At 44.8% G+C, this 21,524-nt stretch overlaps 1 protein-coding gene across 2 annotated transcripts in view; it reads left to right on the top strand.

Annotated features, from left to right (window-relative positions):
- adcy3a (adenylate cyclase 3a) overlaps positions 1-21,524 on the top strand; it is a 209,619-nt gene that overhangs the window by 116,735 nt on the left and 71,360 nt on the right. For both annotated transcript variants that reach the window (XM_072264686.1, XM_072264687.1), the window contains exon 14: positions 11,886-11,967. In XM_072264686.1, the coding sequence (XP_072120787.1) occupies positions 11,886-11,967 (82 nt within the window). The remainder of the gene's footprint in view (positions 1-11,885; positions 11,968-21,524) is intronic.

Here is a 21,524-nt window from a genome sequence, read left to right as displayed (position 1 = left end):
GCCTTACTAGAGTTTTATAATAATGCAAAATAACCTCCTGACCTTTGAACTCAGTGCATCAACTAATAATGGCATCCGTTAGTCTTGCGAGACCATGGATCTGCGCCTGGAAAGCCTTCACTCTCCAGGGCGCAGGCCTGGGCAGGGTTGTATGGAAGACCAGCAGTTGCCCATGCTGCAGGTCTCCCCTCTCCACAACACCAATGTTGTCCGAGGGAAGGGCAAGGGCCGATACAGCTTGGCACCGGTGTAGTCGCAGAGCACTGTGGTTAAGTGCCTTGCTCAAGGACACAACACGTTGCCTTGGCTGGGGCTCGAACTCACGACCTTCAGTGGAATGCGTTAACCACTTGGCCACGTGCCCACATCATCAACCAATAAAAGCAAGCATTCCATTAGCCTTCTTAACCACCTTAACGACCTGTGTAGCCACTTTCAAGGAGCCATGAACTTGGATCCCAAAATCAGCTTGATGACCTACAGCTTATTAGGGAAAGTGAATAGGAGATAGATAGGAGATAGGAGCTGCAGGGAGTTAGTCATCCCAAGGCTGCAGGAGTTAGATAAGTGGGTGACAGTCAGGGAAGAGAGGGAAGAACTCAGATAGTAGAGAGCACCCATCCGACCATCCCCCTCAGTAATTGTTATCTCATTTTGGATGCTGTTGAGGGGGGTGACCTGACAGAGGACGAACACAGCGATTGGGTCTCTGGCACTGAGCCTGGTTCCGTGGTGCAGAAGGGAAAGAGGAAGATGAGGAATGTGGTAGTCATAGGGGATTCCATAGTGAGGAGAACAGACAGGAGGTTCTGTCAGCCTGATAGAGATACCTGCATGGTGTGTTGCCTCCCAGGTGCCAGGGTACGGGATGTCTCGATTCAGGTGCAGACTATTCTGAAGGGGGAGGGTGAACAGCCAGAAGTCTTGGTACATGTTGATACCAATGATTTAGTTAGAAAAAGGGAGGAGGTCCTGAAGAGAAAATTCAGGGAATTGGGTAGGAAGCTGAAAAGCAGGACCTCTGGGGGTAGTAATCTCAGGATTGCTGCCTGTGCCACGTGCTAATGAGCGCAAGAATAGCACGATCAGGCATATTAATGCGTGGCTGAGAGACTGGTGTAGGGGGTCAGGGCTTCAGGTTCCTGGGTCATTGGGGCCTCTTCTAGGGGAGGTATGACCTGTACAAAAAGGACGGGTTACACCTGAACCCAAAGGGGTCTAATATCCTAGCAGGCAGGTTTAATATTGCTGTTAGGGAAATTAAACTAATTTAGCAGGGGGATGGGAACCAGAGTGATAGGGCTGAGGAAGGGGAAGACAGAAATAAATCAAAGATTGTCATACGGGGGGCAGCTGGGAGCGAACCCAAATGCAAGACACAGACACTGAAGTAGTAGGAACAGGGCTTGACTAGAGAGCTGGGACAAGAACACAGACTTGGGCTAGGACATTGGCTAGGCAAGCGGGACCTGGACAAGGAACTGGGAACTAGGAGCCTGGGCTTGGACTCCGAGCCGGAGACTGGACAAGGACCCAGAACCTTGGTCTCGACTCAGGCTCAGACCCCGGAACTAGGCGAGGACATGACGTGGCTACACGACTGGACATGGCTTGAGTTCCTCAAGGCGAGAACATGACGAGGTTTGGGTTCCTCGAGGCAAGGATATGACGAGGCTTGGGTAACAGGAACCTCGGAACACAAAGCCAGAAACCTTGACTTGGTTGAGGGAGAGACAGGAACACAGGGACATGGAACACAGAGCCAGGACCCCTCCCTGGGAACAGGACATAGGGCCGGGACTCATACACAGAATGCTGAACATGACGAGACACCACCACCACCTCCTCCTCCGTCTTCCATCTTCAACCAAATACGTCCTGAAGTACTTTGCCTTAATCAATCTAGTTCAGCCTGCAGATCTCTATTTACATCACTCTGTAATTTCAATTCATTTTGCAAGTGCTGTATAAGCTCAGTCGGTAGCAGTGCCACAGACTGCTTTTCTTCCCTAATTTTTGTCACATGGTTTTCAAGTACTTGCATTATTGATTTAAACTGCATTATTTGTAAAACTAAAAGCTTCTTGTTTAAGAATATTAATTTCTGCATGCTTAATGTTTAAAATTGCTGTTTTTCAAGTCTATCTGCTTTTTCCAAGTTTTACTTTTCTTGAATCATAGTCTCTCGTTGTTTACTGAGATCTTGCAGTTCTTCTTCATTTGCTTCCATGATTTCATTTTATAACCTGAATGCAGATACTTCACTTTACCACAATACCTTTTCCTTTTGTAATTTTGTAATAAGTTCCTCCATTTTCAATCTCTTTCCAACCCACTTCAGACAACCTAGTTCCACCTGCATATCTCTATTTGCTTCACTCTGTAATTGCAATTCCTCTTGCAAATGCTGTATGCGCCCATTAGAGAGCAGTGCCACAAACTGCTGTTCTCCCTAATTTTTATCATATGTTTTTCAAGTAATTGCATCACCTCAATTACACTGATTTCATCTGCATCATTTGTAAGACTAAAATCTTATTATTAATCGCATGCTTAACTTTTAAATTTGTTTCCATGTTTTCATTTAATAATCCAAATGTAAATAATTTACTTTGCAACAATTCCTTTTTCCTTTTATAATTTTGACTAATTTCCTCCATTCTATAATCTGTTTTCCAAGTCACTGAATTTTTGACAACAAGCACCCTTTTCAGAAACCGTCTCCTTTAAATGCAGTACTGTTTCATCCAATCTCTTTCCAACTCTCAGTTGTTCTTTTTGAGTACCTCTAGTTGTTGTTGAAGTTCTGCACCTTTACCCTGGGTTTCAACCATTTTCTTGTATACATAAAATCTGAAGTTGTCCTTTAAGTTCTGATACATATTTCGTAAATTCTTGACCATTTGCAATAAGACTCCTTGCATTCCCTTGTAATATATATATACTGCCATTAATATCCCGCCTCTCCTGCCTGTAAACTGTTTGATCCTCCATTCAGTGTTTCTTTGACTGCTTCCCACCTAAGCCCTGTAATCCCAAGATATTTTTTCGCAGACTTGACTATAATTTTAATTTTTTCAGTTCTTTTGTCTGTTTGCACTGAACAGTTAATGGCATCTACCATAAACAGTACAAAATCCTTTCTACTCATTATTAATGTATCCTTATTTATCTATTATGGCCCTCACAATTCACCGGTTTATTATTCCCTGTATTTGATTGTTTGATAGCCTTCTCCTTTACAGCAAATGCTTTCACTGCCTCCGCATAATTGATCCCTTGAGTTACTTTCACATATTGTATCTCAGCTTCTTTCTTACTATTAATGCACCCTTGATATGCTGCACTGTGTTCCTTGACACAAATGCAGCATTTCAGCCTAGCTCCCGCCTCACACTTCCCGTATTCATGTTCTCCAGCGCATCTCCCACATCTTTGTTTCCCTCTGCAGACAGCCGCAATGTGCCCGAATTTCTGGCATTTAAAGCAACTTAAAGTGGTGCTATATATATTCTGACTTCATAACAGAAGTATCCTAAATAAACTTTAGTCAACAATCTCTCTTCCTCAAAGTTAATCATAACCAATAAACTATCACACTTCTTTCCATTTCGTGTAACTTTCAAACATTTGGCCTCAATAATTTTTGCTCCTTTTATGTTCTGTTTAATCTTGTCCATAGTTACTTTTGCTGGTATCCCCGAAATAACTCCTCTAGTCCACTTTCTGTTGTTGGGTATGGAGTATTGTACTTCCTTGCCATCTATTTTATTTAACCTTATCACTCTGCAAGGGAGCACTATCCCAGCAAATCACTAATAGCGATCCATTTCGTAAAATTTTTGCTCTGTTAACCTCACCTATAAGTTTGATGATTGTCATCATCAAATGAATCAGGTTCCAGTCGCCAAAAGACACCCCGTCTTCGCTCAGTTTTATAATTGCTTTAATCTCATCTTCTTTCCATTGTTTTGCCAGCCTATTTTGATCATCCCCTGACTCCTCAGAGTTCAATATCTCATACCTCTGTTTTATTTTCTTACTCTTTCCACTTCATTCCTCTTTCCCACCATCCTCCATCTCAAACTCACTCTGCTGGTCCTCTCTCATCACCATCTCATCCAATCACAACCAGCTTCTTCAACCTCTCACTCTCCAGCAACTGAAGCTGTCTGTCTGTCTGTATCTTGTTTTACGGTGGTTGGCATCCAGCTTAATGGTGCATTACCGCCACCCTCTGCTCCGGAATGTACACTAGACATATATTCTAAATCCCTTCACCCAATCGCGCGCGCACGCGCACGCGCACACACACACACACACACACACACACACACACACACACACACACACACACACACACACACACTTCCCTCCCATCTTTGACCATCCTAGTACCCTATTCCTGTTTATTCGTCATATCCTATAAAAAAAACCCCTGTACCCCTTAAAAACGCTAAAAATACCTGGACTTGTGCTCTCTCACCCATGCCCAGCAACCCTTTTAATGTGAATTCCTGCATCCCCAACTCCCTTAGTTTATTTCTCATCATCTCTCTCTGTACCCCATACTTCCTGCAACACAAAACTACATGTTCTACTGACTCCTCTTCCTGACATTCCTCACACAATCCTGTCTGGTGTTTCCCTATCATTTTCAATGTTTTGTTTAATGCACAATGCCCCAGCCTTAACCTAGTCCACACAATTTCCTCTCTTCTGTTTCCATTACCTACCCTAGTAACTACAACACTCTGTTGTATTTGATATAAATGCCTCCCTTTCCCCTCCCTGTCCCATCTTTCTTGCCACATTTGGTTGACTTTTTTCCAGATTACACACCTAACCTCTGCTTTACTGATACTAATGTGCATTTCCACATTTTCTTTCTTTAACGCCCTCTTTGCCAACTCATCCACCCTCTCATTCCCCTTCACCCCTACATGTGCTGGAACCCATAGAAATTTTACCTGACCTCCCTGATTTGCAATTCTTGTAACTAACTGAAGGACTTCATAAAGTACATCTTGCCAACTGTTTGTGTGAAAAGACCTTAAACTTGCTAGAACTGAGGGTGAATCTGAACATATCAATGCTTTGACTTGTCTGGCTTTCTGCACCCATTGCAACGCAACCAACACTGCCAGCATCTCCACTGTAAACACCCCTAACTTATTAGATGTTCATCTGCTGATTCCAATTTCTTTTGCTGGTATTACCACCCCAAACCCTGTCACTCCTGTTTCAGGTTCCTTCGCACCATCCGTATAAATGTGAGTATAATCACTATACTTTTCCATCACGTGACAGTTAAATGCATTTACCAAATCTGTTTTATATCTTTCTTCCCTTTTTACCTCTAACAAATGCCGGTCTATGTCAGGCCATACAAGCTTCCATGGAGCTACAACCGGATAAACTACTGAAGGACTTACCCTCAGATCAAACACTCCACATTCTTTCGCAATATCATTCCCTACCCAACTAAAGGTATCCCTCTGAAACCTCCCATTTTCCCAGCACTCCTGCAACACTCCTTTAGTAGGGTGAGAATCATTGTGCCCCTGCAAGTTAGCCCAGTAGTTTGCCATCAGTTGCATCCTTCTTAGTTCCAAAGGCATTATTCCCATTTCTACCTGTAGGGCTGACACTGGTGACGTTTTAAAAGCCCCACTGCACACTCTCAAGGCCTGAGCCTGAATCACATCCAGTTTCCTTATAAGACACCTAGCTGCTGATCCATATACTATATTTCCATAATCCAATACAGATCTCACTAAAGCCACATACGTTCTCTTCAAAGCTGAACAACTTGCTCCCCATTCCCTACCAGTCAAACATCTCATCACATTTATTACTTTTTTACATTTCTCCTCAACTTTCCTGATATGGTCTGCCCATGTTAATCGTGAATTAAATATAACTTCCAGAAATTTAAATGATGCAACCCTTTCTAATTCAACCCCATACATCCTTAACTTCTTCCCTACCTCAACCCTTTTCCTGGTAAAAAATACAGTTTGAGTTTTATCTACTGAAAATCTACATCCCCAATCATAACCCCACTCCACGACTTCATCAATTGCTTCTTGTAGTTTCCTGATTATATAGTCCATGTTCCTGCCTCTTTTCCACAAGGCCCCATCATCCGCAAACAGTGACCTACCTATATCCACTGGTACCTTTGTGAAGACATCATTGATCATGATGATGAAAAGTAACGGGCTAATCACCCTACCTTGAGGTGTACCATTTTCCACTATGTACTATTTTGATAATTCTGATCCAATCCAAACTTGAATTTTTCTACCAAACAAAAAATCTTTAATCCAATTAAAAACTCTCCCACCAACCCCCATCTTGTGCAGTTTAATTAATAATCCTTCCTTCCACATCATATCATAGGCTTTTTCAATGTCAAAGAACACTGCCACTACTGACTCTCTATTTGCCTGAGCCTTCCTTATTTCAGTCTCTAACATAATCACTAAGTCCTAGCAACTGAAGCTGAACCAAGGAGCTATTTATGTAGCCAGCCCAAAATGTGAATCAGCGCCTCAATTAGAGCACCCAACAGGAAAAAGAGAAAACCAGAAAACCTGGAAAAGGAACGATGGACCGGACCATGAACCGGAATCACAACCTCACGGACCAGACCACTGCAAAGATAGCATTCAACAGAGATGATAGAAAGGACAGGCAGGAGATGAGGCATAATCACAGACAGTGGGATGAGTTACAGGGCAATAGAGACGTGGTGCAGTTAAAACAGAAAGCAACAAATACTGGACTGAAAGTGTTATATTTGAATGCACACAGCATAAGGAATAAAATGGACGATCTTGAAATTCAGCTACAGATTGGCAAGTATGACGTTGTGGCCATCTCTGAAACTTGACTAAAGGATGGAAGATAGTTTAGTAGACAGAAGGGATGCTGTGGCCCTGTGTATAAGAAATAAATCATTAGAAAGGAATGACATAGGAATAGAAGGAGTAGAGTCTCTATGGGTTGAGTTAAGGGTAAATGGACCCCAATGGCAGTTGTATACAGGCCTCCAAACAGCAGCCAGGATGTGGATTACAAATTACAACAGGAGATAGAAAGGTGTGTCAGAAGGGCAATGTCATGATAATCGTTGGGGAGCTTAACATGAAAGTGGATTGGGAAAACCAGGCCAGTACTGGACCTCAAGAGAAAGAATTTGTAGAATGTCTAAGGGATGGATTTTTGTTGTTGAGCCCACTAGGGGATCAGCTGTGCTGGGTTGGGTGCTGTGCAATGATCCGGAGGTGATAAGAGAGCTTAAGGTTAAGGAACACTTAGGGAACAGTGATTACAATATGATTGAGTTCATTTTGAAATTTGAGAAGGAGAAACTAAATTCCAATGTGTTGGTATTTCAATGGAATAAATGAAATTATGATGGCATGAGAGGGGAACTGTCATGGTCCCAACCATTAATTCCCCATTTTCTCCTAATTCCCTTTGATGGCGGCACACCTGGTTCTCATCAAGACCTGCAGCATAAAACCCCGGCTTTGCATCCACTCATTGCCAGATTGTTGTTTTAGCCAGTGTGGTGATTAATGTTCCTGGCTGCTTAGGATTGGAGGTTTACCTGCATAACTCTGTCTCTCTGTGTCAAGAAAAGTATTGTCTACTGCTTGCCTTTCCACACTCTGTGTCAAGATAAGTTCTGCCTGCCTCCTGCTTTCCTGTTCACCCTCCTATTTGCAAATTCAGCTCCAGCCACTCTCGCACCCTCATCTGCATCCTAACTCAATCTCCATGCCTGTGTCCTGCGTTTGGGTTTGCCCCGTTCCTTGCAACAGGAACTGGCCAAGTTTGACTGGAAAGGTATGCTAGCAGGAAGGACAGCAGAGCAGCAATGGCTGAGGTTTCTGTGAAAAATGAGGGAAGTGCAAGACAGATATATTCCAAATAAGAAGAAATTTTCAAAGGGAAGAAGGACACTACCATGGCTGACAAGTGAAGTCAGAGCCAAAGTAAAAGCAAAAGGGAGGGTATAGAAGGAAGCCAGAGCTAGTGGGAAGATAGAGGACTGGGAAGCTTTTTAAAACTTGTAGAAGGAAACTAAGAAGGTCATTAGGAAGAAAAAGATAAATAATGAAACAAGCTGGTAATGAATATCAAAGAAGATACTAAAAGCTTTATTAAGTATATAAAGGGTAAAAGACAGTCAAGGGTAGGTATAGGACCAATAAAAAATGACACTGGAGATATTGTAATGAGAGGCACAGAGATGGCAGAGGAACTGAATGTGTATTTTGCATCAGTCTTCACAGTGGAAGACATCTGCAGTATACCGGACATTCAAGAGTGTCAGGGAAGTGAAGTACGTGCAGTGAAAATTACAACTGAGAAGGTGCTCAGGAAGCTTAATGGTCTGAGGATGGATAAATCTCCTGGACCTGATGGAATGCACCCTCGGGTTCTGAAGGAAGTAGCTGGAGAGATTGCGGAGGCATTAACAATGATCTTTCAAGAACCGATAGATTCTAGCATTGTACCGGATGACTGGAAAATTGCAAGTGTTACTCCGCTATTTAAGAAAGGTGGGAGGCAGCAGAAAGGAAACTATAGACCTGTTAGCCTGACATCAGTGGTTGGGAAGTTGTTGGAATCGATTGTTAGGGATGAGATTATGGAGTACTTGGAGGCACATGGCAAGATAGGCCAAAGCCAGCATGATTTCCTGAAAGGAAAATCCTGCCTGACTAACCTACTGCAATTTTTTTGAGGAAATTACAAGCAGGGTAGACAAAGGAGATGCAGTAGATGTGATGTACTTGGATTTTCAGAAGGCCTTTGACAAGATGCCGCACATGAGGCTGCTTAGCAAGATAAGAGCCCAAGAAATTACAGGGGTGTTACTAGCGTAGGTGGGGCATTGGCTGATCGGCAGAAAACAGAGTGTGGGAATAAAGGGTGTTGGGACCACTGCTTTTTATGATGTATGTTAATGATTTGGACTATGGGATTAATGGATTTGTGGCTAAATTTGCCGATGATACAAAGATAGGTGGAGGAGCAGGTAGTGTTGAGGAAACAGAGAGCAAAGAATGGCCATAGAAGTGGCAAATGAAATACAATATTGGAAAGTGTATGGTCATGCACTTTGGTGGACGAAATAAATGGGCACACTATTATTTAGATGGGGAGAGAATTCAAAATGTAGAGATGCAAAGGACTTGGGAGTCCTTGTGCAGGATACCCTAAAGGTTAACATCCAGGTTGAGTCGGTGGTGAAGAAGGCGAATGCAATGTTGGCATTCATTTCTAGAGGTATAGAATATAAGAGCAGGGATGTGAAGTAGAGGCTCTATAAGGCACTTGTGAGACCACACAGTGTATTGAGTGCAGTTTTGGGCTTTAGAAATGATATACTGACTTTGGAGAGAGTTCAGAGAAGATTCTTGAGAATGATTCCAGGAATGAAAGGGTTACCATATGAGGAACGTCTGGCTGCTCTTGGGCTGTATTCCCTGGAGTTCAGGAGAATGAGGGGGGATCTCATAGAAACATTCCGAGTGTTAAAAGGCTTGATCAGATTAGATATGGCAAAGTTATTTCCTATGGTAGGAGAGTCTAGGACCAGAGGGCACGACTTCAGGATTGAAGGACATCCATTTAAAACAGATATGCGGAGAAATTACTTTAGTCAGAGGGTGGTAAATCTGTAGAATTTGTTGCTACAAGTGGCTGTGGAGGCCAAGTCACTGGGTGTATTTAAGGCAGAGATAGATAGGTTCTTGATTAGCCAGGGTATCAAAGGGTATGGGGCGAAGGCAGGGGAGTGGGGATGACGGGAAGAATTGGATCAGCCCATGATTGAATGGCAGAACAGACTCGATGGGCCAAATGGCCTACCTCTGCTCCTATACTTCAATGGTTGGTAAGTTGATGGAAAAGATTCTGATAGGCAGGATTTATGAACATTTGGAGAGGCATAATATGATTAGGAATAGTCAGCATGGCTTTGTCATGCTTTGTCATAAGCAGGTCATGCTTATAAGCCATAATTGAATTTTTTGAGGATGTGACTAAACACATTGATGAAGGTAGAGCAGTAGATGTAGTGTATATGAATTTCAGCAAGGCATTTGATAAGGTTCCCCATGCAAGGCTTATTGAGAAAGTAAGGAGGCATGGGATCCAAGGGGACATTGCTTTGTTGATCCAGAACTGGCTTGCCCACAGAAGGCAAAGAGTGGTTGTAGATGGGTCATATTCTGCATGGAGGTCTGTGACCAGCGGTGTGCCTCAGGGATCTGTTCAGGGACCCCTACTCTTCCTCATTTTTATAAATGACCTGGGAAGTGGAGGGATGGGTTAGTAAATTTGCTGATGACACAAAGGTTGGGGGTGTTGTGGATAGTATGGAGGGCTGTCAGAGGTTACAGTGTTTCATTGATAGGATGCAAAACTAGGCTGAGAAGTGGCAGATCTGAGAACAACCCAGATAAGTGTAAAGTGGTTAATTTTGGTAGGTCAAATATGATGGCAGAATATAGTATTAATGGTAAGACTCTTGGCAGTGTGAAGGATCAGAGGGATCTTGGGGTCTGAGTCCATAGGACACTCAAAACTGCTACACAGGTTGACTCTGTGGTTAAGAATAATGCGTTGCATTGGCCTTCATCAAGCACGGGATTGAGTTTAGGAGCTGAGAGGTAACGTTACAACTATATAGGAACCTGGCCACTTGGAGTACTGTGCTCAGTTCTGGTCACCTCACTACAGGAAGGATGTGGAAACCATAGAAAGGCTGCAGAGGAGATTTACAAGGATGTTGCCCGGATTGAAGAGCACGCCTTATGAGAATAGGATGAGTGAATTCGGCCTTTTCTCCTTGGAGCTACAGAGGATGAGAGGTGACCTGATAGAGGTGTATAAGATGATGAGAGGCATTCATTGTATGGATAGTCAGAGGCTTTTTCCCCAGGCTGAAATGGCTAACACAAGAGGGCACAGTTTGAGGGGCTTGGAAGTAGGTATAGAGGAGATATCGGGTAAGTTTTTTACTCAGAGTGGTGAGTGCGTGGAATGGGCTGCCGGCAACGGTGATGGAGGCGGATACAATAGGGTCTTTTAAGAGACTCCTGGACAGGTATATGGAGCTTAGAGAAATAGAGGGCTATGGGTAACCCAAGGTAATTTCTGAAGTAAGGACATGTTCAGCACAGCTTTGTGGGCCGAAGGGCCTATATTGTTCTGTAGGTTTTCTATGTTTCTACGTTTCTATATCTTAAGGTCTTATGGTCTCTCAGCTGAACAACAAGTTTAAGGATCTTGCTTTTAACAGTGTCTGTTTCCTTGCATTTGCCCTACCAAGGTGCAACACTTCACATTTATCTGGGTTAACTCATTGAGGACAGAGATGAGGAGGAATTTCTTCAGGCAGAGGGTGGTGACTCCGTGGAATTCATTGCCACATGGCTGTGGAAACCTTGTCAATGGGTATATTTAAAATGGAGGATGATAGGCTCTTAATGAGTCATGGTGGCAAAGCTTATAAGGAGAAGGTAGGTGAATGGGATTCAGAGGAATACTAAGTCAGCCATGGTGGAATGTTGGAGCAGGATCAGTGGGCGAACTGGTCAGTTCTGCTCCAATATCTTATGATCTTATGGTCTCCCCTCAGTCTCCAGAGAAAACAGTCCAAGTTTCTCCAACCTCTCAGTACAGCTCATGCCCTCTATTCCAGGAAGCTCCCTGGGGAAGTACCTCTCCAAAGCCCTCATTTACTTCCAGTAAAGGGGCAAGCAGAACAGCACAGAGTCCTCTGAGCTGAGGTTTCTACAGGCTGGACATGCCTCACGATGGGCTGTAAAGATGACACTTTTTCTATGTCCCTATAGGTCAACGGTGGTTCCCTCTTGTTATCTGACTGTGGGCATGATTTTCGTCATGATACTCAGCTTCTATTACTTCACCCGTCACGTGAGTGAAACCATGTCACTAACGGTGGTTACGTATGCAAAACTGTATCACTGACTGTGGACGTGTGTGAAACTGTGTCACAGACTATGGACGTGTGTGAAACTGTCGGCGACTGTGGTCACCTGTGTGAAACTGTGTCACAGACTGTAGTTACTTGTGTAAAACTGTCAGCGACTGTGGTCACACGTCTGAAACTGAGTCACCAACTGCAGTCGGGGGTGTGAAACTGTCACCGACTGTGGTCACTTATGTGAAACCATGTCACTGACTGAGTACACGTGTATAAAACTGTCTGCTACTGTGGTCATCTATGTGAGACTGTCTCACAGACTGTAGTTACTTGTGTAAAACTGTCATTGAATATGGTCACATATTTGAAACTGTGTCACCAACAGTCATCATGTGTGTGAAACTGTGTCAGCGACTGTGCTCACGTGTGAAAGTGTGTCATTAACTGCAACTTGCATGTAAAACCGTGTCACTGACTGATCATATGTGTGAAACTGGGTCACTAACTGTGGCCACGTGTGTGAAACTGTTGCACTGACAGTGGTCATGTGTGTGGAACTGTCACCGACTGTGGTCACGTGTCTGAAACTGTGTCACCAACTCTTATCACGTGTCTGAAACTCTGTCAGTGACAATGGTGTGTGTGAAGCTGTCATTAACTGTGGTCACGTGTGTGAAACTGTGTCACTGACAGCATACATGTGTGTAAAACTGTGTCAGCGACTGGTCACGTGTGTAAAACCGTGTCACTGACAGTGCTCACGTGTGTAAAACCATGTCACTGACAGTGGTCACGTGTCTGAAACAGTGTTGGCAACGGTGGGCACTTAAAAACATAGACACATTGAAAACCTACAACACAGGTCCTTTGGCCCACAATGCTGTGCCAAACATGTACCTACTTTAGAAATTACCTCGGGTTACCAATAGCCATCTATTTTTTGAAGCTGCATGAACCTATCCAGGAATCTCTTAAAGGCCCTATCGTATCCGCCTCCACCACCGTCGCCGGCAGCCCATTCCACACACTCACCACTCTCTGCGTAAAAAAAAACTTACCCACCTACTTCCAAGCACCTTCAAACTGTGCCCTCTCATGTTGGCTATTTTAGCCTGGGAAAAAGCCTCTGACTCTCATCATCTTATACACCTCTATCAGGTCACCTCTCATCCTCTGTTGCTCCAAGGAGAAAAGGCCGAGTTCACTCAACCTATTCTCGTAAGACATGCTCCCCAATCCAGGCAACATTCTTGGAAATCTCCTCTGCACCCTTTCTATGGTTTCCGCATCCTTCCTGTAGTGAGGTGACCAGAACTGAGCACAGTACTCCAAGTGGGGCCTGACCAGGGTCCTATATAGCTGCAACATTACCTCTCAGCTCCTAAATTCAATTCCACGATTGATGAAGGCCAATGCACCATATGCCTTCTTAACCACAGAGTCAACCTGTGCAGCAGTTTTGAGTGTCCTATGGACTCAGACCCCAAGATCCCTCTGATCCTCCACACTGCCAAGAGTCTTACAATTAATACTATATTCTGCCATCATATTTGACCTACCAAAATTAACCACTTCAAACTTATCTGGGTTGAATTCCATCTGCCACTTCTTAGCCCAGTTTTGCATCCTATCAGTGAAACACTGTAACCTCTGACAGCCCTACACACTATCCACAACACCTCCAACCTTTGTGTCATCAGCAAACTTACTAACCCATCCCTCCACTTCCTCATCCAGGTCATTTATAAAAATCACAAGGAGTAAGGGTCCCAGAACAGATCCTTGAGGCACTCCACTGGTCACGGACCTCCATGCAGAATATGACCCGTCTACAACCACTCTTTGCCTTCTGTGGGCAAGCCAGTTCTGGATCCACAAAGCAAGGTCCCCTTGGATCTCATGCCTCCTTACTTTCTCAATAAGCCTTGCATGGGGTACCTTATCAAATGCCTTGCTGAAATCCATATACACTACATCTACTGCTCTACCTTCATCAACATGTTTAGTCACATCCTGCAAAAAATTCAATCAGGCTCGTAAGGCACGACCTGCCTTTGAGAAAGCCATGCTGACCATTCCTAATCATGTTATGCCTCTCCAAATGTTCATAAATCCCGCTTCTCAGGATCTTTTCCATCAACTTATCAACCACTGAAGTAAGACTCAATGGTCAATAATTTCCTGGGCTATCTCTACTCCCTTTCTTGAATAAAGGAACAACATCTGCAACCCTCCAATCCTCCAGAACCTTTCCTGTTCCCATTGATGATGCAAAGATCATTGCCAGAGGCTCAGCAATCTCCTCCCTTGTTTCCCACAGTAGCCTGGGGTACATCTCATCCAGTCCCGGAGACTTATCCAACTTGATGCTTTCCAAAAACTCCACCACATCCTCTTTCTTAATGTCTACATGCTCAAACTTTTCAATCCACTGTAAGTCATCCCTACAATCACCAAGATCCTTTACCGTAATGAATACTGAAGCAAAGCATTCATTAAGTACCTCTGCAATCTCCTCCAGTTCCTCCAGTGAAACTTTTTCACTGTTACACTTGATTGGTCCTATTCTCACACGTCTTATCCTCATATATTTGTAGGATGCCTTGGGGTTTTCCTTAATCCTACCCGCCAAGGCCTTCACATGGCCCCTTCTGGCTCTCCCAATTTCATTCTTAAGCTCCTTCCTGCTCGATTTATAATCTTATAGATCTCTATCGTTACCTAATCTTTTGAACCTTTCATTAAGCTTTTCTTTTCTTCTTGACTATATTTTCAACAGCCCTTGTACACCATGGTTCCTGTACCCTACCGTCCTTTCGCTGTCTCATTGGAATGTACCTATGCAGAACATCACACAAATATCCCCTGAATCCCCTCCAAGCAAATATCACACATGAGGCTGCTTAACAAGATAAGAGCCCATGGAATAACGGGAAAGTTACATACGTGGATAGAGCATTGGCTGATTGGCAGGAAGCAGAGAGTGGGAATAAAGGGATCCTGTTTTGGTTGGCCTACAGTTACCAGTGGTGTTCCACAGGGGTCCGTGTTGGAGCTGCTTCTTTTTACATTGTACATCAACGATTTGGATCATGGAATAGATGGCTTTATGGCTAAGTTTGCTGACGATACAAAGATAGGTGGAGGGGCCGGTAGTGTTGAAGAAACGGAGAGTCTGCAGAGAGACTTGGATAGATTGGAAGAATGGGAAAAGAAGTGGCAAATGAAATACAATGTTGGAAAGTGTATGGTTATGCACTTTGGCAGAAGAAATAAATGGACAGACTATTATTTAAATAGGGAGAGAATTCAAAGTTCTGAGATGCAATGGGACTTGGGATTCCTCGTGCAGGATACCCTTAAGGTTAACCTCCAGGTTAAGTCGGTGGTGAAGAAGACGAATGCAATGTTGGCATTCATTTCCAGAGGAATAGAGTATAGGAGCAAGGATGTGATGTTGAAGCTCTATAAGGCACTGGTAAGACCTTTCTTGGAGTACTGTGGGCAGTTTTGGGCTCTTTGTTTAAGAAAGGATGTGCTGACATTGGAGAAAGTTCAGAGAAGATTCACTAGAATGATTCTGGGAATGAGAGGGTTAACATATGAGGAACGTTTGTCCACTCTTGGACTGTTTTCCTTGGAGTTTAGAAGAATGAGGGGGTACCTCTTAGAAACATTTCGAATGTTGAAAGGCATGGACAGAGTGGATGTGGCAAAGTTGTTTCCCATGATGGGGGAGTCTAGTACGACAGGGCATGACTTAAGGATTGAAGGGCCCCCGTTCAGAGCAGAGATGCGAGAAATTTTTTTAGCCAGAGGGTGGTGAATCTGTGGAATTTGTTGCCACGGGCAGCAGTGGAGACCAAGTCATTGGGTGTATTTAAGGCAGAGATTGATAGGTATCTGAGTAGCCAGGGCATCAAAGGTTATGGTGAGAAGGCAGGGAGTGGGACTAAATAGGATAAAATGGATCAGCTCATGATAAAATGGCAGAGCAGACTCGATGGGCCGAATGGCCGACTTCTGCTCCTTTGTCTTATGGTCTAAGTCTTTTCTGCAGCCGTGTCACTATCTCTGATCAGCAATGCCATGCTTCCCTCCCTGTCCTTTCTGAAACATCTAAAACCTGGCACTCGAAGTAACCATTCCTGCCCCTGAGCCATTCAAGTCTCTATTATGTTGTAATAGCCACAACATCTTAGCTCCAGGTACTGATCCACGCTCTAAGCTCACTGCTTTGTTCATGATGCTTCTTGCGTTAAAATACACACATCTCAAACCATCAGTCTGAGCATATCCCTTCTCTATCACCCGCCTATCTTCCCTCTCGCATTGTCTCCAAGCTTTCTCTATTTGTGAGCCAACCACCTCTTTCTCCATCTCTTCAGTTCGGTTCCCACCCTCAGCAATTCTAGCTTAAACTCTCCCCAATAGCCTTTGCAAATCTCCCCGCCAGGATATTGGTCCCCCTGGGATTCAAGTGCAACCCATCCTTTTTATACAGATCACGCCTGCCTCAAAAGTGGTCCCAGTGATCCAGAAATCTGAATCTGAATCCCTGCCCCCTGCTCCAATCCCTCAGCCACGCATTTATCCTCCACCTCATTCTATTCCTATACTCACTGTCATGTGGCACAGACAGTAATCCCGAGATTACTACCTTTGAGGTCCTACTTCTCAATTTCCTTCCTAACTCCCTGTAATCTGTTTTCAGGACCTCCTCCCTTTTCCTACCTCTGTCATTGGTACCAATATGTACCACGACCTCTGGCTGTTCTCCTTCCCGCTTCAGGATATCACGGACGCGATCAGAAACATCCTGGACCCTGGCACCTGGGAGGCAAACTGCTATCCGTGTTTCTTTCCTGCATCCACACCTGTCTGACCCCCTAACTATAGAGTCCCCTATCACTGCTGCCATCCTCTTCCTTTCCCTACCCTTCTGAGCCACAGGGCTAGACTCTGTGCCGGAGGCACAGCCACTTTTGCTTCCCCGAGGTAGGCCGTCTCCCCCAACAGTACTCAAACAGGAGTACTTATTGTTAAGGGGGACAGCCACAGGGGTACTCTCCAGTACCTGACCCTTGCCCTTACCTACCCTGACTGTTATCCAGTTATTTGTCTCCCCAGGCCCCGGTGTGACTACCTGCTTATAGCTTCTCTGTATCACCTCCTCACTCTCCCTGACCAGACGAACGTCATCGAGCTGCATCTCCAGTTCCCTAACCTGGTCCCTAAGGAGCTGCAGCTCGACACACCTGGAATGAAAAGCCTCATCCTGAGAGCAGATGCGGCGGAGACGGAGGAATTGCGAGAAGGGGTTGGCATTTTTGCAAGAGACAGGGTGAGAAGAGAAATAGTTCAGATAGCTGTGAGAGTCCGTAGGCTTATAGTAGACTTCAGTAGATAAGCTGTCTCCAGAGACAGAGACAGGAAGATCAAGAAAGGGGAGGGAGGTGTCGGAAATGGACCAGGTAAACTTGAGGGCAGGGTGAAAGTTGGAGGCAAAGTTAGTGAAGTCAACGAGCTGAGCATGCCTGCAGGAAGCAGCGCCAATGCAGTCGTCGATGTAGCGAAGGAAAAGTGGGGGACAGATACCAGAATAGGCACGGAACATAGATCGTTCCACAAACCCAACAAAAAGGCAGGCATAGCTAGGACCCATACGGGTGCCCATAGCTACACCTTTAGTTTGGAGGAAGTGGGAGGAGCCAAAGGAGAAATTATTGAGAGTAAGAACTAATTCCGCTAGATGGAGCAGAGTGGTGGTAGAGGGGAACTGATTAGGTCTGGAATCCAAAAAGAAGTGTAGAGCTTTGAGACCTTCCTGATGGGGGATGGAAGTATATAGGGACTGGACATCCATGGTGAAAATAAAGCAATGGGGGCCAGGGAACTTAAAATCATCGAAAAATTTCAGAGCATGAGAAGTGTCACGAACATAGGTCGGAAGGGATTGAACAAGGGGGGATAAAACCGTGTGAAGTATGCAGAAACAAGTTCGGTGGGGCAGGAGCAAGCTGAGACAATGGGTCTACCAGGACAGGCAGGTTTGTTGATCTTGGGTAGGAGGTAGAAACGGGAAGTGCGTGGTGTGGGAACTATAAGGTTGGCAGCATTGGATGGGAGATCCCCTGAGCGGATAAAGCCGGTGATGGTGTGGAAGACAATGGCCTGGTGCTCCTTAGTGGGGTCATGATCGAGGGGTAAATAAGAAGAGGTATCCGTGAGTTGTCGCTGTGCCTCGGCAAGGTAGAGGTCAGTACGCCAGACTACAACAGCACCCTGCTTATGATCCTCTCATATCGCTTTTGCCAATCAACTGTCCAGCTCTTAGCTTCGTCCCTCCCCCTCCTGTCTTCTCCTATCATTTTGGATCTCCCCCTCCCCCTCCCACTTTCAAATCTCTTACTATCCCTTCTTTCAGTTAGTCCTGACGAAGGGTCTCAGCCGGAAAAGTCGACTGTACCTCTTCCTAGAGATGCTGCCTGGCCTGCTGCATTCACCAGCAACTTTGATGTGTGTTGCTTGAAATTCCTGTATCTGCAGATTTACTCGTGTTTGCGAAAGAAAAAATGATCGCCTTTTATATTCTTCCCACTGGTCTAACTTGCTGACGTCCTCACGCCTGTGCAGTCGTCCCTCGATCAAACCACCAAAGAAAAAATGATCGCTTTTTATTCTCTTCCCGCCAGTCCGAAACTGTGTGAAACTGAGTCACTGACTGTCGACACGTGTGTGAAGTGTGTCACTGACTGTGGTCACGTGTCTGAAACTATTTCACCTACTGTTGTCACGTGTGTGAAACTGTGTCACTGTCTGTGGTCATGTGGGTGAATCTGTGTCACCGACAGTGGTCGTGTGTGTCAAACTGTGTCACGGACTGTGCTCATGGGTGTGAACCCGTATCACTGACTGGTCACAAGTGTAAATCTGTCAGACTGTGGTCACAGATGTGACCCTGTATCACCAACTGTGGCCATGTGTGTGCTGTGTCAATGACTGTGGTAATGTGTTAGCATTACCACATGTGATGGCAGAATATAATATTAATGGTAAGACTCTTGACAGTGTGGAGGATCAGAGGGATCTTGGGGTCCGAGTCCATAGGACACTCGAAGCTGCTGCGCAGGTTGACCCTGTGGTTAAGAAGGCATACGGTGCATTGGCCTTCATCAACCGTGGGATTGAGTTCATGAGCCGAGAGGTAATATTGCAGCTATATAGGACCCTGGTCAGACCCCACTTGGAGTACTGTGCTCAATTCTGGTCGCCTCACTCCAGGAAGGATGCGGAAACCATAGAAAGGGTGCAGGGGAGATTTACAAGGATGTTGCCTGGATTGGGGAGCATGCCTTATGAGAATTGGTTGAGTGAACTCGGTCTTTTCTCCTTGGAGCGATGGAGGATGAGAGGTGACCTGATAGAGGTGTATAAGATGATGAGAGGCATTGATTGTGTGGATAGTCAGAGGCTTTTTCCCAGGGATGAAATGGCTAGCATGAGAGGGCACAGTTTTAAGGTGCTTGGAAGTAGGTACAGAGGAGATGCCAGGGGTCAGTTTTTTACGCAGAGAGTGGTGAGTGTGTGGAATGGGCTGCCGGCACAGTGGTGGAGGTGGATACGATAGGGTCTTTTAAGCGACTCCTGGACAGGTTCATGGAGCTCAGAAAAATAGAGGGCTGTGGGTAACCCTAGGTAATTTCTAAGTTAGGGACATGTTCGGCACAACTTTGTGGGCCGAAGGGCCTGTATTGTGATGTTCTGTGTTCTGTGTATGAACTTGTGTCAGTGACTGTGGTCGCGTGTGTGAAACTGTGTCACAGACAGTGGTCGTGTGTGGAACTGTGACAATGTGGTCATATGTGTTAAACCCCATCACTGACTGTTGTCATGTGTGAATCTGTGTCACTGCCTGTAGTCACATATGAATCTGTGTTACTGGCTGTGGTCACGTGTGAAACTATGTGACTGACTGGCCATGTGTGTCAAACTGTGTCAACGACTGTACCATGTGAAACTGTCACTGATCACGTGTGTGAAACTGTGTGACAGGCAATGATCAGAGGTAAGACTGTGTCACCGACTGTGGCCATGTGTGTGAAACTGTGTCACAGGCTATGGTCACACATGTCAAACTGTCGGGGACTGTTGTCGTGTGTGAGACGCTGTCACTGACTGTGGTCACATGACCATGACTACCACATCATGGAGTGTGGTCACGTGATCAATGTTTCCATGGCTGTGTCTCCTTTCTAATCAGCCGACTGCACTCCTATACAGTCCCAAACAAGAGAAAATCTGCAGACACTGGAAACCCAAGCAACACACACAAAATGCTGGAGGAACTCAGCAGGCCAGGCAGCATCTATGGAAAAGAGTACAGTCAACATTGTGGGCCAAAACCCTTCGGCAGGACTGGAGATAAACAGCTGAGGAGTAGATTTGAAAGGTGGGGGAATGGGAGGGAGAAATGCCAGGTGATAGTCTGGAGATAAACAGCTGAGGAGTAGATTTGAAAGACTGGAGAAAAATACCTGCTTTTCCAGGTAGACCAGTTGTTCCAGTTTTTTCCTGCCCCACTGAACTCATATCTGCATACCCTGACTCAGTTTTATCTACCCTGGTTCAGTCCCTTCCCACCTAAATCTGTGACACCTCACACCCTCTTGATCTTTTCAAGGATTTCAGGTTCCCTGGCCCCTATCATCCCAGGGTACCAAAAGAAATGGTGGAAGTTATAGTAGAAGCTTTGGTGATAATTTATCAAAATTGTCTGGACTCTGGCCAGGACCCGGTGGATTGGAAGATGGTGAATGTCACACCACTGTTCAAAAAAGGATGTAGGCAAAATGCAGGTAACTGTAGGCCAGTTAGTTTAACATCTGTAGTCGGGAAAAAGCTTGAAACTATCAATAAAGAAGAAATAACGAGGCATCTGAAAAGAAGTGGATCCATCAGGCAGACACAGCACGGATTTAGTAAAGACAGGTCCTGTTTGACAAATTTACTGGAGTTCTTTGAGGATATAATGAGCGCAGTGGATAGAGGGGAACAGATGGCCGTTATTTACTTGGATTTCCAGAAGGCATTCGATAAGGTGCCACATAAAAGACATCAATAAGATAAGGATGCATAGAGTTGGGGGTGATGTATTAGCATGGATAGAGGATTGGTTAACTAATAGAGAGCAAACATGGGTGTTACTCTGGTTGCCAATCAGTGGTGAGCGGTGTGCCGCAGGGGTCGGTGTTGGGTTGACAACTGTTCACGATATACATTAACATCTGGAAGAGGGGACTGAGTGTAGTGTATCTAAGTTTGCTGATGACACTAAATTGAGTGGAAAAGCGAATTATGTAGAAGATGCAGAGAGATAGAGACAGCTTAAGTGATTGGGCAAGGGTCTGGAAGATGAAATACAATGTTGGTAAATGCAAGGTCATCCACTTTGGAAGGAAAATAGAAAATCAAATGATTATTTAAATGGTGAAAGATTGCAGCATGCTGCTGTGCAGAGGGATGGGAGTGCTTGTGCATGAATCAC

The sequence above is a fragment of the Mobula birostris genome, chromosome 8 (genome assembly GCF_030028105.1).
Source record: "Mobula birostris isolate sMobBir1 chromosome 8, sMobBir1.hap1, whole genome shotgun sequence".
Classification (NCBI taxonomy): Eukaryota; Metazoa; Chordata; class Chondrichthyes; order Myliobatiformes; family Myliobatidae; genus Mobula; species Mobula birostris.
The sequence above is the reverse complement of the archived record's forward strand: the minus strand, read 5'-3'. Positions and strand labels throughout refer to the sequence as shown.